This window comes from Parasteatoda tepidariorum, chromosome 11 (genome assembly GCF_982258835.1).
Source record: "Parasteatoda tepidariorum strain Cologne lab strain chromosome 11, Ptep-v5.0, whole genome shotgun sequence".
Classification (NCBI taxonomy): Eukaryota; Metazoa; Arthropoda; class Arachnida; order Araneae; family Theridiidae; genus Parasteatoda; species Parasteatoda tepidariorum.
Genome location: NC_141765.1, coordinates 6,918,664 through 6,935,486, shown reverse-complemented (window position 1 = coordinate 6,935,486; position 16,823 = coordinate 6,918,664). Strand labels below are relative to the sequence as shown.

General features: G+C 29.8%; 1 protein-coding gene across 1 annotated transcript in view; it reads right to left on the bottom strand.

The window, feature by feature from the left end:
* The window catches only part of LOC107450611 (gamma-aminobutyric acid receptor subunit beta), a 410,218-nt gene that overhangs the window by 205,787 nt on the left and 187,608 nt on the right, over positions 1 to 16,823 (bottom strand). Inside the window, exon 5 of the mRNA XM_071187317.2 lies at positions 3,125 to 3,207. Within this exon, the coding sequence (XP_071043418.2) occupies positions 3,125 to 3,207 (83 nt within the window). The remainder of the gene's footprint in view (positions 1 to 3,124; positions 3,208 to 16,823) is intronic.

Below are 16,823 nucleotides of genomic sequence, written 5' to 3'. Positions count from 1 at the left end.
AAAACTTCTTTTTATTTTTAAATGTGAAAATTATCGGCAATTTAGGCGCCCAGAAAGAATTGCATTTTTTAGGTTTTTCTTTTTTTTTACTATCTTTCAATTTATTAAAATCTCTTTGGATGAAACTTCGAATAATTTAATGAGTTTTTAATACTGATTTTAAATTTATAAATCTTGTTGTTTTTATTTTTAGAAATAAAGTTAAAACAAAATTTATTTTTGTCATTTGGATTTGGACATAAGTCAATCAACTTTGTTTATACAAAAAAATGTGAAAGGTTTGCATATTTTATTCATTTTTTAAAATCATTTAGCACTTCGTTTTATTAGAGAGTATAATAATTCTTTTTAAGAAATATTCTTTTCATATTATTTGTTAATTAGCTAAATATAATATCGAATATCAATTTCTTTTTATTTTCAAGAAATTAAATCTTCCTTTGTTTTTCGTTCATAATTCGGTCATTATTTAATTTAATTTAATTACTTATCTGAAATGATAAGGTCCCGCAGTGGACTGATCGTTAAGACACGGTTTCCTGCAGATCACCGAAGTCAAGCATCACAGGCTGCGGTCAGTGTGCGGATGCGTGACCAATTGGATCAGTCTGCGTAGGGACCGAGGGTGTGCGGTATTGGTCCTCGTTAAACTGTTCTACCGTAAAGTGCTCGACTTCGCGTGCAGGTCGTCGAGCTACCAAAGCGGGGGTGCCATTCCATTTGCAGAGGATCAAAATTGTGATGGCATGTCTTCGGATCATCCTCAGGGATGTTTCCCAGACCGTCGCCAATAGCCCATTGTGCAGCTCTAGTGTGACGTAAATGAACTATATTATAGAACTATAATAACTGAAATGATAATAATAAAAAATAGTGTTTTAAAAGCGTTTTTTTTCTAAAATTTACTTAGCACTTTGTGTTAAACATACAAATAATTTTTAACGTTTCATTTAGAAATTGAGCTTAGCCGGATAGGAACTTAATAATTATGTAATTATTTATGCATAATAGTACAAGAAAATATAATTTATTAAAAACGCTTTAAAAAAGTTTTTAACCCTTTGTTTTACGCGTATTATGAATTTCTAAACAAACATTTCAATAAATATTTTAAAATAAGATTTGTACATTAGTCAATTTATTTAATATCTTTAAGCAAAACATATATATCTTCAAATTTATAAATTGATTTAAATCAATCTGAGCATGAAGTTTTGATAGAAATCTGACTTTTTGTGCCTTACAAGTAAATGAAATTCAAAAATACTATATCGCGATACATCGCTATATCGCGATGCAAAACTGACGATGCATCACGATATATAATTTCTAATATTGCCCAGTCCTACATACGATTACTGACATACAAAAGCAAACAAAATTGTCCAGGTCATTAAAATTGCGAAAAAAAGTAAGTCATACTTCATTTTAAATTTAATGACATTATATATGGTTTAGGCAGAGATATGATTTGACATTTTAATGCTATGTTGAGGACAGGAGAGAGTTTAGAGTGGAACTTTACATGCTTGTCGGCAATCACATACTGGTAATTTTTTTGCATTTTTGTCTTGAAACATTCAAAAGTACCATTTGAGGCAGATGAGGTCTTCTGAGTAAAATGAGCACTGCTATATATTATGAAATAAATTCTTTTTGAGCCCCACTAGTCATTGGTGACTTCGAGAAAGATCTTGCATAGAAGATATTTTTTTCTTTTCGATAAAAATGAAATTTTGATGAATTCGTCTGCAGGAATGGCTATCCTTCATTATTTTTTACCGAAATTAACACAGGCTTAACAAATTTTTCACAAGGTTAACGTATGTAAAAAATGCCCTTTTAAGATGGCAAACGTTCAATGCGCAAAATACAAAATGTGCCACACTGAATATCGTTTGATCTACTGATCGGATCTTCACGTTCAACGACTGAATCTTCATGACCTCAAATATTCTAATCAATTAGAACAGACGATATTTTAAGCTACACAAAAGCGTTTTTTCTTTGAATAAACATACCTTTTTTCCGATGAATTCGGATTTCTGACCCCCAAAATATAGGCCGCAATCAGGGAAATATGGTTCCCATAGTTTGGTCAGGAGAGCGATCCAAAGTTTGAACTCCCTAATGCTAATTTTATTGTCTCGAAAACTTTTTAAGCGAATTGAAATATTCTTGCGCACAGTTATAAAACTCGTTTGTCGGAAGATATCTGCATGAAAAAACTAAACTTTTGTAAATATTTATCAATTTTCATGTAGTAATAATCGAACATTTTTTAAATTGTACGGTATAAAAGTTTCGCATCATATTAAAGTTTGTAATTTTACAAGACAAAATACACATTTTGAGATGAATCGGTCAAATAATTCCGGAGAAATAGAATTTTCTAAATGTTCTTTATTTGATATTCGATTTTTTAGGACAACCAATTTCAGTCGAATTTTGTATTTTGCCATTTAAAATTATATACTTTAAAATTATACAAAAAATTTTATACCTTAAAATTAAAAAAAAAAGAAATTGCCTCAAAATCTTCGTAATTTTGAATGAAACTCACGAAACAAGGAAATTCTTGATTCCGGTATTAAATTAAAATCACTTTTGCAAAATAGTTGTTTTAGGGAAAGTAATACCGTTCACGAAGGTGAAAACAAATCGAACTAACATTTACTAGATAACTGCAAAATTTAAACTTAATTAATCAACCCTTCGATTGCAAATTATATTTGTCAGCATTACGGACGATGAAAACTAGAAATTACGAAGGAACACTTGATAGATGGAATTCAAGTCTGGGTTATTAGAAGATCATCTAAGGACAAACCACTATGGTTAATGGTTATATACGTGGTTTTTTACACTTATTCTTTACAAAAATTATAATTTATCAAAGTTTCATTTCGAAGGATATTATTGCTTTAGCCTTTAAGTAGTAGTTTTAATTAAGTACCCTGAAAGTAAGTAGTACACCGCAGTATTGAGTTTATTTAAGAAAATAAAAATTAAAAATAAAAATATCAATTTAAATATTAGGTATTTCTTTTTGTATCATCAATCTTTAATTTTCAGTTCTATAGCTGGAGTATAACATTTCAAATATATTCTGAATTTTACTTACAACTTTCCACTTCTACAGTGCACTGTTGTCGATCCATTGGAAAATACCGAAGGTCCATTGGACAACTGTTAGTTACCGTTAACCTGAAAAATAACATTTATAAATACTTTTTTTTTAATTCCAATGTCAAGCTATAAAACAACATAAGTCGAAATATAAGAATACATAAAGAAAGACATCAAGCTTATAAATAGTAAAATTTAACCTGTTGATGGTTAGTTGGCCCAAATTGCTAAGATTTGCAAAGATTTTGAAGAAATAAAAGTTCAAAGTTGTTTTTCCCCTGTAAATGGATCTTATTTTTTCAACATAGTTAAATTTCTTATTAATATTTATTTTGATGTGAGAAACAGAAAACTAATTCTGTTATGTGTATTATTACATTACATATTTTACAGCATACATCTAGATTAAAACTTATGATATAAATGAAAAACATGAAACGTCTATCTTTCTTGAAATGTTCAGCAATTGAATAAGTCCTTAATTCAAAAAAAATATATTCAACATTATCAAAACATATCAATCATGATTAAATTAGAATAACTTTTGAAGCGGTTTTTTTATTTTCTATATTGAAAAAGTAATGTTCTGAAATTGAAAAAAAGATATATATATATATATATTGACTAAATAGATGAATGACTAACGCTTTTTTACATAAACTTGTTTTCATAAGATATTTTTTAATGTACAAAAGTTTCACTAAGTCTTAATTAATGCGTGGAAAGCTTTTTACTTCTCGCCAACCATTTCTTAAACCCACAATTTAGGTACAAGGGCTATTGTAAAAATAAACAAATTGCATGACGCAAAATTTTTACGTAACTAAATATGTGCATAAATGAAAAAAAAATTAAAATATTACTTAAACTGCCCATTCTTTCAAATTTAAAAATTATTAGCTTGAAGAAAACTTCAAAGCATAATCAAATTTTAGTTTTCACAAAATTTGAAGGGACAATCAAAATGCTTAAAAGTAACAAATTAACATATATGTATTATTCAAACCAAGATTGGTATATTTATATAGCGCATATATTTGGTTCAAACATTGTCATTTGGTCGTATTATGGCATATGGTTAAAATAAATAATTTGTCCGAACATGATATAAAACACTGACGTTTATAAAATTATCATAAACATTAAAAAATATAATGCACACTTTTGATTTTCACTATTCATTTTTTGCTAAAGCATTTTTCACAACTTAAAAAAAAAATTTCACGTGGAAAAAAAACTCATCATTCATCTAATGCATCATTTATCACGTAAAACTAAATAAATAAAGCATAGAGATATTTATCATGAATTACTGGAAATGTTTTAATTGCTATCAATAAAGTAAAAATTGCGAAATCTGATTTTACATCAATTCCTCACACTTATTTTCTTACTGAAATACTGCTTTAAATGTTTTAAAAAATATTTTTGATATTGACGAAAGCATTCATCTATGTTTAATCCATTGATTTCATTCATGAAACATATTATCCTGTGTTTTTTCTAAATTTTTTCTATTAGAACTGCTTCTAATTATATTAAGAATATTTACATTTTTGAAAGAAAGGCAATTCCTAAGTAAAGAAAAACACGTTAGTTGTAAAAACATATTATTTATAAACGCAAACAGAGTAAATACTTTTGCGAAACTAATCTTTTAAATAATCATCATGAATTGCAAATTGCCTTTTGTAAAAATTAAAACATTTTTAAATCACTCGAATAAACTCTTTACACGATTTAGAACCATCTAATAGTTTATTTTTTCCCCTTCTTTTGGCCTTTACTATATTAAAACAAAGCAGAAACTGACAGTGATGGATGAACTTCTGTATAGTATTTTCAGATCAGCTTTTGAGTTCTATTCTTTATACATAATATATAAGAACTAATTTCTTGAAACGCAAGAAATGTTGAAGAAGTAGAATACATTTAACAAAATCTATTTTTATTGTAAACATTACTTTGTACAAAAACTATTACAATATTACTAGCAAGAGCTTTGACATTTCTCAGAGGAGAAATAAAGCAATAGTAAAATTTACTTTAAGGTAGCTATACAGCTCTAATGCAATAGTATCAAGCAATGGGTAAAATGTAATTGTTTTGAAATTTGCGGAGTTTGCTACCTTAAATTATAAAAAATAAATAAAATAAAAAAATCCTGAAAAAAAATTGCTTTTTTCACGATTCTTGTGCGTGCTTATTGTTTTAGATATTTCAGGTGCTAACCTCTTACTACCAAAAACCCTCTCAACTTAGGATTCAAGTCTGAAATGATAAAAAAAATATTTAGTTACAACAAGAGATATAGTATAATTAATACTATTTAGACATAAGGTGGAAAAAAAACGTGAATAAGGCACAAATGAGAGTACGTAAATGGACATACTATAGTTCCAGTTCTATAAATAAGAAACTTCCTTTGTGTCTAAACATCAAATGATATTAGAAATAGTAAAGAGACAAACACGTGTTAACTAGTTTAATCAATAGAGATCGAGGAAAAAGCTTAAACAAGAAAATGAAAACGGAAGTAAGAAACAGGTGAGAGAGGTTTTGGCGGAAGCACAAGGGGGAAATAGATTAAGTAAAAGTATACATCAAAATATTGAGAAACGTTGAGAATATAGAAAAATCATTAACTAAATTATTATTTTTTTTAAAAATATAGGAAGACTCCCAAAAATCAAGTTCGGAAGACAAAAGCAAAGTTGAAGGACTTTAGCAGAAGAAAACTCAACTCAGTGTCAGTGTTTTGAATTCCAACTATGCGGAGCGATCGAAAATCATTATTCTCACTTTCTAAATAGCTTTCATGTTAAGTCAAAGTTTAAGGGTATGTTTAGTTTTTTCCATGTGCGCAAGACCTTAATGACATCAAATTTGATTAATACCAAAGCTATCAATATCTCCAATAGTTTCTTTCAGGTTGGTGAGAATTGGTGAATTTTGAAAATTATTTATTCAAACTCTTATCAATTCACCAAATCCCCTCCCAACCGTTTTTCATTTCCCCTTTTATTTTCTCGTTCAAATTTGTTCCTGGATCCCTATTGTTTAAATATCATCATTTGGCTTTTAGACACTGAGGAAGGCTCTATTTATAGAACTGAAACTATAGTATGCGCATTTATGTTCTTTTCTTCATTCATGTAGCTTTTTGCTTCCAAGAGGGTTGAGATTTTTTTTTATTTATCAAAAAGTAAAACATACGCTTAATGTCCGTTACAGAGGTTTTTCAATGTAAAAAAATGACTTCAAATCAAAAAATACTATGTTAAGAAAATTTATTCCACATTTAATCTATAATTCGTACACTAATCCTTTTTTCAAGTAACGTTTTCAAGCGAATACTTATTTGTCAATTTCGAACTTGGTCGAAAATTTGTACTATTTGATAAAATATTTCAAGCGAGTTCATTAATTTAACAATTTAAATGTTATGAAAAAAAGGCTATTAATTTTAAACTTAGATGAAAATTTAAAAACTAACGGCATTCAATGGTGATAAGATGCTTTAAAAGATATGAAGTGAAATCTCTCATTTTTAATTTTACTTAAAAAGAAGGTATACAAGTATTGTCCATTACAGTGTAAAATTTGGAAAGTATGTTGCAAATAGAAAACAAAAGTAAACATATTTTAACGATTTTTTTTTTTTGATACTAAAGCAATATTTACCATATACCGAAGAAAATTACCACAAGAATATGAATTACTCATTTTTTTAAATTATAAAAAAAATATTAATTTATGTCATGAGAAACATTATAATTATCTTTTTCTAAAGTCTTTTGTTTTCAAATTTAAAAATAAAACATTTAATATGATGGAATGTTAATCTTCATATTTTGCAAAAATACAAAAAAAAAAAATTTTTCTTTCGACTCCAATTTTCTCCTTTTTAGAAAAAGTTTATTGTGCTTAATATGTCGTTCTTAATTCTTAAAAAGCTTTTTCATTTCATTTTAACATCTAAGTTAAATATCCCTTTCTGCGAGTGAAATATCTTTGTAGTTAAAAAGGTTTAACCCAGCTCTATTAAAAAAATTTTAAGTTAAACATCCCTTTCTGCGAGCGAAATACCTTTGTAGTTAAAAAGATTTAACCCAGCTCTATTCAAAAAATATTTATGGAATACACAAAATTTCATTTCTTTGTATTTCTAATATTGCAAACAATATTATCGAATGTCTTTAAAATTGAAAACGAAAACACTCGAAACACTTCTTGCAAAAAATAATATCAATAAGTGTTTTCTCAAAAGTGGATCTAATATCCATGGTTTCCTCTAATTCGGAGTAAACGAACCTATTTTTAAAGGTATTATACACTGAGTGGCCAAATTATTATGACCAAACCTTCAGTACGCTATTGGGCCACCTTTTGCACGTATTACTGCCTTAATTCGTCAGGGCATGGATTCTATTAGATGTTGGTAGGTTGTAGAAGGCATGCCAGACCATGCTCGCTGAACTGCACTTGCCAATTCCTGCAAATTTGATGGTACTGGATCCATCTGTCTGAGCGCCCGTTCAATTTCATCCCACAAATTCTTAATTGGATTGAGATTTGGGGATTGCGCTGGCCAACGAAGCAAGTTAAATTATCCGTCATGCTCTTCGAACCATCTGTGGACAATGCCAGCTATATGACAAGTAGTGTTGTCCTGCTGGAAGTATCCATCCCCGCCAGAATACACCATTGACATAAACGGATGTACTTGATCTGCGATAATACTTAAATACCCTTGGGCATTAAGGCGTTGTGGTAGACGAATTAAAGGACCCATTCAATACCAAGAGAACATTCCCCATACCATAACGTTGCTACCACCAGCTTGAAGTGTCGTGGCAATGCAGTTAGGGTCCATGCTTTCGTGCTGTTTTCTCCATATTCTCATCCTGCCATCTGCACGATGCATTTGAAATCGTGTTTCATCGGACCACATGACCCTCTTCCAGTCATCTACTGTCCAATGTTTGTGCTCCTTTGCAAATTAGAGACGTCTGCGCTTATTTAAAGCAGACAGTAGAGGCTTATGAACAGGTCGTCTGCTTCCATACCCTATACGGTGCAATGTGCGTCGAACAGTCCGTTCAGAGTCGTTAACAGTTGCTCCTTGATTAAGATCACTTGCAATTTGTCGCACTGTTGCTCTCCTGTTGCGCTGTCCAACCCTGGTCAGCCTTCTCTCTGATCGAGCATTCAGTACCCTGTGACGACCACAGGTCTGACGTTGAGACCCGGTTTTTTGCTTGATTGTCCATTCTTTGTACACATTAACAACTGCTGCTCTAGAACACTTCACAACTGCAGCCGTTTTGCTGATACTCGTTCCGACACATCTCGCACCCACAATCATTCCACATTAAAATTCAGTCAAATCACTTTTCTTTCCTATATCTGAGCATGCAACACAGTATAACTGATGACTCACTTGTCCAGCATTCCCGTGTTATAGTTATCTTGCCCTCTAGCGGCAGCGCTGTGACGCAATAACTCATTTGCATAAAACTCTGAGGCGGTCATAATAATTTAGCCACTCAGTGTATATACGTACATTCAATGGCAGTATACAATAAATATAAAGTTAGAAATATCTCGGAAAAAACGGTTAAACAATAGTTTATTTAAAACCCATTAAGCGCCAAGTCTCCCATTTTGGGAACCTTTGTTTAAGAATTTTTTTCTCGCTGAGTAATTCACATGCATATTTTTTATATTTTTTTATCGACTGTTGAAAGTTTTTAGTTTTATTAGAAATTTTCACAGAAGGTTCGAATTGTAAATTGTTTGTTTAGAAATTGCCTAAATGTAATCAAAATCGCTTTTTTTACTTCAAATGATAAGAATTTCAGAAAAAAAATAATTTTTCAAGTCGAGAAATATTAAAATATTGAATATACAAAACAATTGTTCTGTCTTCATATAGTCGCAAACAAAATTTTAAAAAATTGATTTAGACCGATTTTACAGTTGTTTATTTAAGGAGGTCCCAAAATGGGAGACTTGGCATTCTGTGACTAACACCATCCTCAACACATTTACATAAAGGCCAATATTTATGGATTCTTTTTCGTCATACTTAGTACCCTCTCTTTTGTTGTTGAAGGTCAAATATTATCAGTGCAGGTGTTGAATTGCTCATTGTGACCCCTCCCATTATCCATTGTCACATAGAATTTTTCAAACTGTAAGATAAAAAAAAATTTTTCTCAGTATTTTGATCTAATCGTTCGGTGAGTGCGGTTCTTTTTTTCTAAAGAACTTTTTAAAAGTGGCTCGCAGGTTTTTAACTGTGCAGCAAGCATTCATTATATGGAAACATTAGATACTGATAAATTCTCAGGTCATAAATGTAGTTTTACGTGCTTGTAGTATTATGTCTGAGTTACAACAAAGAGTGTTAGTGTTGTAAAATGGAAACACAATAAAATTGCATTCCTGGCATCAAATTTCGAGGGAATTGAACCAATAGGACGTGTAAAACGTTGGTGCCAAAAGTCCAGGAAGAAAACTGATTTACCTCAACCAGGAATAGTTGCCTCATATAATCAGAACATGGGTGATGTTGATATTCTTGACCGATTTCAGTTCTTACAGACCAAAAATAAATTGTAAAAAGTGGTGGTGGCCTTTTTTTTACCAACATTCTTAACATGGCTGTGGTAACAGCATGGAGGGTTCATCTTGAGGTTAATGTACAGATGTCAAAATTGTCATTTCTTCGCGATGTAGTCATGGGACGGACCGGAGACTTTGCCTAATGGACTTGGACCACATAGACAAGTAAATACCAACATTCGATTTGATGGAGTTAATCACTTAATTACACAGGCTGGTAAGCAGTCAAAATATGAGTTGAGCAAAAGAACACTCCTTTGTGTTGTGAAAAATGTAAAGCAATGCTTCACAAAAAGAGTACAATTTTGTTTCATACAAAAATATAGAACAAGCAAATTTGAAGAATAATAATAAAACTGGTAAAAATATTTATGAACTATTTTGCTTCTTCGTTCAAGCATGTTTATTTCAAATTTAACTTTATTGATCCCATTAAAATAGATTTGGCGATTTTTATCAAAATATATACAAGTAATGAAACTAAACGTTTAACTTGTAGCGTAGTGTGTAAGTGAGCTATGTTAGTCCCATTAAGCGCCAAGTCTCCCATTTTGGGACCCTATTATATCTTTTAACCAATTAAATTTTTTTTAAAAATTTAAAGCTCATATGATAAGAAATGTCTATTACACCTTAAAACATACCAAAATTCCAATTTTTTTATCAACGGTTTATATGGCGGCGTTTAATGGGTTAATTGTAATTTTACCATATTTAAAAACAAAACGGTGTAATAACCATGAATAAAATGGTATTCTAACTGTTAACTGCCAGAAAAACTGTTTATTAAATGCTTTTATCTAATACAGTTAAAAAAAAAAATAACAGAATTTTATCCCTCCAACTACGCCAACCTAAAAATTCCTTTTAGTTATTAGCAGCTGGATTCTGGGGATTCGAGTCCCAGCCTTGACACCACAATATTTCCTCCATGCTCTTCAACACACGAAGAGTTTTGAGTATCTTGCACTCTCCAATTTATGGCCCTGGATTATTAGAACACGATATATAGCACTAAAAATCTGCTTAGCATAATTTCTAGTAAGCAACCAGATAAGCTAATTAAACCACATTCTTCAATTCATTTGATAAAACACAACTCAACCACAACTTTACTCCAATGTCCAATACCTGATGAAAGCCTGACTCCAATTTCCAATTTAATTCATTTTTTGGTTTTGATACCATACTAGTAATAAATGGTTAAAAAACAGTGTAGCTTTGTATTCATGTATTTTTAACCATATTAGTTGTAAATGGTTTCAAAACCGTAAAGGTAAAAATGTTCATTACGGTTAATTAGACGGACAGACTGCTGCTGATAATATTACCGTAATATTAGAAAGAAAATTCTAACAGTGTGTATTCAGAGATGAAATAGCATTAAATTGGAAATAGATGTTATTGAAAATGCTTCTACAGGAACAGAAAGGGATTGATTCTATTGGAATATGTCAACTGAGTTAGCAGTTAATGTAACAATGATGAAGTTCCTACCTGTGAAGTCACTATGTTAATTAAAGTTGTGATCACATTATCTCTACTTGACATTCTCCTTAACCACATTGTCATTATCAATGGTATTTGTTAGTAAAGTTACAAATTATCTACGTAAATAAAGTATATGTTACAATTTATCTTTTAACTAACAATAAAGAACTTTAAATTGCTTATTAAGAAAATTAATAATAGCTTTAGTAGAAAAGTAATAGGCAAGTTTAAATGATGTATTAAGGAATATTTATTATTAGTAGAACTTTTGTTTGTTATCTAAACTCATATTGGAGATTTTCGTAACCTTACAAATTGTACTATCTTGTACATCTGTATTTAATATTTTAAAATATTTTCGTTTTTTCTTAATTTTTAAAAGAAAAAGTTATAATACAATTATCATAAGTTTATTTATAAAATCTATTATAATTATTATGTTATAATGTTATAATTATTATGTTATAATGTTATAATTATTATTAGTTTACATAATGTATGATTATTAGTTTATATATAAAAGTTACAAACTAATAATCAAAACGATAAACTTATTAATTTTTTTTCGTGTTTTCTTACCTAGATAGATTGTTCAAATCTATACGATTTTCAAATTTTCTAAAAATAGTGTGAAAAAAAGGCAATGGTGTAAAGTGGGGCACGTGGTAGAGTTGTTGAAATGCTAAAAAAATCTGCGGAATTCAGCGAAAAAAAATTGAAAATGCCAATTGCACTTCTATCTTGATGTCAAAACTTAAGTATGTGTGACAACTGCAAGAAAATCTTAAATTTGCAGGAATACAATAATTTGAATAGAGTAATGACCAGTGATGAGCGAAAAATATATAAATATTTTGACTACTTTATTGAAACAAAGACAAGACTAGTGAAAGATAAGCCAACTTTTTGTTTAAATATATTATGACACATCAGCGCACACAAGCACATGTAAAGAGATATGACGGGAAATAAGACTCCATTCTGGAAATAAGACTCCATTGTGCAAAATTGTATTATTTTAAGTAAATAAGGATATAAAAACAAAGAAAATTCGCAGCAAATTAAAGTCATTAACAATAGTAATCTGCAACTCAATAAAATAAGCAAAATTTCAGCGAATTTGGAGGAAATTGTACACTTACACTCTAACACCAGAACTTTAATTTAGGATAAGTTTTTACAATTTAAATAAAATGATTAGATGGCTCAGGGACGCCCACCTCTCAATCAGGTAATCCACGTTCAAATCTCAATGATGGCTGCTCACCCGGCATGCATCGACCACAGTGCTGACGTCAAATATCCTCAGTGGTAGATGTCAGGCTAACCATGAGGGGTTTTCGTGCTTTTCCTCTCCATGCAACGCAAATGAGGGTTCATTTCCTTTTGTAAAACGACACTGAATTTTTAAACCATATTAAATCGTTTAAAACTGCTGCAAACTTTATGAAGTACTGTGGTGATATCTAACTTCTTAACATATAAACTAACTGCATGACTCCATGAATCAACTTAAACAGAAATATTTTTCAATTTAACTCAGATTTAACGATGTTCAATTACTCCTCTTTAAGATTTTCTTGAATTGAATTGCATCATGGTTTCAGGTGCCGAAACATTGTAGCTAAACATTGAACAAATTTTTCTAGGAATTAATCATAATTCAATCTCCATCATTAGTTTCAAACAAAATATTTATACAAGAAAATAAACAAACATACTAGTAAAATAGTATGGTTTGATTTTATATTTATCTTACACAGTAAGAGAAATTCATACTATATCTTTGCTAGTTAATTTATTTTCTTTAACTTTTTGTGAATATTTATTATGGAATTTTGAAGGAAACAAATTTTGTCCTTTTGTCCATTTCTGAAAAGAATGTGGCTACATTTTATTATTTTGAACTCTTATAAAACAGTACCTCGCGTAGATGGTCCCGAAAATATGATGATAGTTAATAACTGACCATAAAGATTTTATTGAACTGAATAGCATCATGGTTTCAGGTGTCGATAATGTAGCTAAACATTAAACAGACGCATCTGAGAGTTAATCATAGATCAATCCTTAGTTTCTACCAAAATATTTCTGCAAGAAAATAAACAAACATTCTAGTTAAATAAGATGGTTTAATTTATTATGTATCTTTTAGAAAAATATGAATTAATACTATATCTTCGCTTTGTAAATTTTTTTTAAATACCCTTTCGTGAATTTTTTTCATGAAATTTTGATGGATACAAATTTTATCTTTTTCTGAAGAGAATGTAGTTTCCTTTATGTATAAATTTGAGCTTATATAAAACAATATCTCATGCAGATGGTCCCGCATTTCGATGTATGTTGTGTAATAGAGTAAATCGCATGCAAGTTATAACACCTCATCCTCCTTATCTAATAGAATATGTTCCCTTAATAGCAAGAAAGAGCTTTAGATGTTTTGTTATATTAAAAAAAAAATTTCAAACCCACCCTCTCACTGAGCATACTCCATGTAGTTTGATGGTATTTTCGCACGCACGTCACGCAAACTATGCAACTGGTGGCTGTTCACATCATAATATCTCAGCCATTTTTCCCATGTATTCAAAATAACATTATTTTTAACTGGCAGAGTGGCAACATAGATTGATGTTTTGGTAAACATTTGTAGACATATTAAAATTGATGAGGAAGTTAAGACTTGCTAAATAATGAGACAAATATTACTGATGACAATTTGCAAATATCCGTTTCACAGTAAACAGAAGGTTAGATTTCCTACCAAGTGTATGATTAACGATAAAGAGAACAGCGATTTTGAAACGTTTTGGTGGATATAATTTTCTAAAAAGGAATAAATTTATAGGATAATTATATAACTCATTTAATCATTGAGTGTTTTTAGACTCAGTGACATAAACTCGAAAATAAGATTCAGAAGATAGATATATATTTATCAAACATTAAAGCTTTGACTCTTTATACTGAAATAAATCACTTAAGCTCCAAGAAATCAAAATTTGTCTATAGGAATTTCTTTTTTGACTTAGGAGACAAAACATTATTCTTTATTCTACAAATGTGTTTAAATTATTTAAAAATTGTAATAAATTCGTAAATATAATATCTAATATACACATATGTGAGCTTTAAATGCTATTGTTCTAATTATTATTACTACTATAATTATTATTATATATATATATATATATATATATATATATATATATATATATATATATATATATATATATATATATATATATATATATATATATATATATATATATATAAATATATATGTATGTATATATATATATATATATATATATATATATATATATATATATATATATATATATATATATATATATATATATATATATATATATATATATATATATACACACCGAAGACCCATTACATTATGACCACCTTCAGCCCTCAAAACTGCTAGCATCCGCCGTGGCATTGATTCCACAAGGTGCTGATAGGTAGTCTGAGGTATCTGGTTCCAAGCGCTCACCAACTGGTCCTGCAATTCCCTCACATTGCGAGGGGGTAGCGTGGCAGTATGAATTTGGTTTTCCAAGTAGGACCAAAAATGATCCATTGGATTAAGGTCAGGTGAATTTGGGGGCCAAGACATGACTTGAAAGTCACTGGAATGTGTCTCGACAATTCGAGCCTTATGACATGGTGCATTATCCTGTTGGTAAACACCATCCCCCGCAGGAAAAACTGTTGCCATGAATGGGTGAACCTGGTCTACAACTATGTTCAAGTAGCTTGCAAACGCCAGGGATTGTTCTATGAGGATTATGGGTCCTAATGTGCCCATGAAAACCTGGTCGGGCCCATTGTTATAGATGGAGGGTGGTCATAATGTAATGGCTCTTTGGTGTATATATATATATATATATATATATATATATATATATATATATATATATATATATATATACTCTCTTAAAATGAAAGAGTGGTTTTCGCTCTAACTTGAGTGATTTATTTATTATTTAATTGTGTTCGAGCTATAAGCTGGAATTTCTATCGTTTTATTTTAAAAAGCAAACGATAATAAATCCAAATAAAATTGTTTTGTACAACGATCTAAATTAGTTATATTCTCGCTTCTATTTTAAGTTTAATTTTTTTCTGATGAATATGTCACTTTTTATTTTGAATTAAGAAGAATTAAAACAACTAGTTAAGAGCGGTATTTATGAAGAAGACGCTGTTTTACTTTATGATAAGTAGATATACTTTGTTGTTTTTATTTCTAAATTACTTTTTTTAAATACTTTTATTCAGAATGTGTTATATATACATTCCATTTAAATTGACTGTTTTTCAGCGTTTTTAAATGAAATACTATTCATTTAAATTATTTGTCACAGAAAATTTATTAAAATTGAAAGTGTTAAATGTGGATGATTATGGAATATTAAAAAAAATCTCATTCCCTGCTAGAATCTTTGTCAAGGCATGTGGTGATATATTATATCTGTAAAGAGTTTTAGAATTTTTTCAGATCTCATATTAAAATATTAAAATTTTATTTTAATATGATTAATGTTTCAGTCCTTTTGATGTATAATTTTGGTACAAAGCATTTATGGATAATAAATTTCATATCATTCTATACTTCTTTTTTAAAAGATATTTACGAAATAATTTATTGTTCATACAGCCTGTAATTGCTGTTATTTAAGTTGCTTTCTATTAATAAAGTTGAATCTTTTTAATTTATAAAAGTTCACATTTGCAAGATCCATTAAAATCTGTATTTTCAGATGTTCTATGCATTTTATTATAAATATATTATTAAAAAAAATTGGAAAATATTATATTTAAAGAAATTAAATGGTATTTTGAATTGTTCTGTTTTTATCCTGTTTTTAGTTTTATTATAAAATTTGGTATGAATTAATGCATGTAAGCTATTTTAACGCTATTTTTAACCACGCTATTTCACTACGTGCGAAAAAACTCCATTTTTTCCCTTTAACAGCAGAAAGAGCAGCGAACCTAAGTCTCGGAGGCGAGCAACATTACCCATGCCACACCCGTTCATAGGGTGAGCCACATTCACTCAGCACACAGAGAACAGCACATACAGAGAGGTAAAGATCCATGCCCTCAGCAGGATTCGATCTCGCGCGGCAACTGGTTCATGCTGGCAGAGTTTAGTGCGTTGTGGAAAATGCCCAGCAAGCATAATGAAAAAGTCATCTTTTAACTAATCATAAATTTTATTAAGCAAGAAAAATCATAACTTAACTTAAACATCATAAAGGAGAACAATCCTCTCCATAACATGAGGTAACGTATTCAATACATACAGTCATGAAAATCAAACGAAACAAAACTCCCAAATCCAATCTTGATTTGTTATATATATACAAAGTAACACTTGCATAATGAGGGTACTTACACACTCAAAATTAATACTATGCAAATTCTGTCTTTGAATTATTTTTAAATGTTCGAACTCCCTCTTTCAGAGGTTTTTCGAACTCGTGATCTCTGACTCTTACTCGAACCTTGTTCATTGAAATCCATAGTCTGACATGCGGCCCCATCGA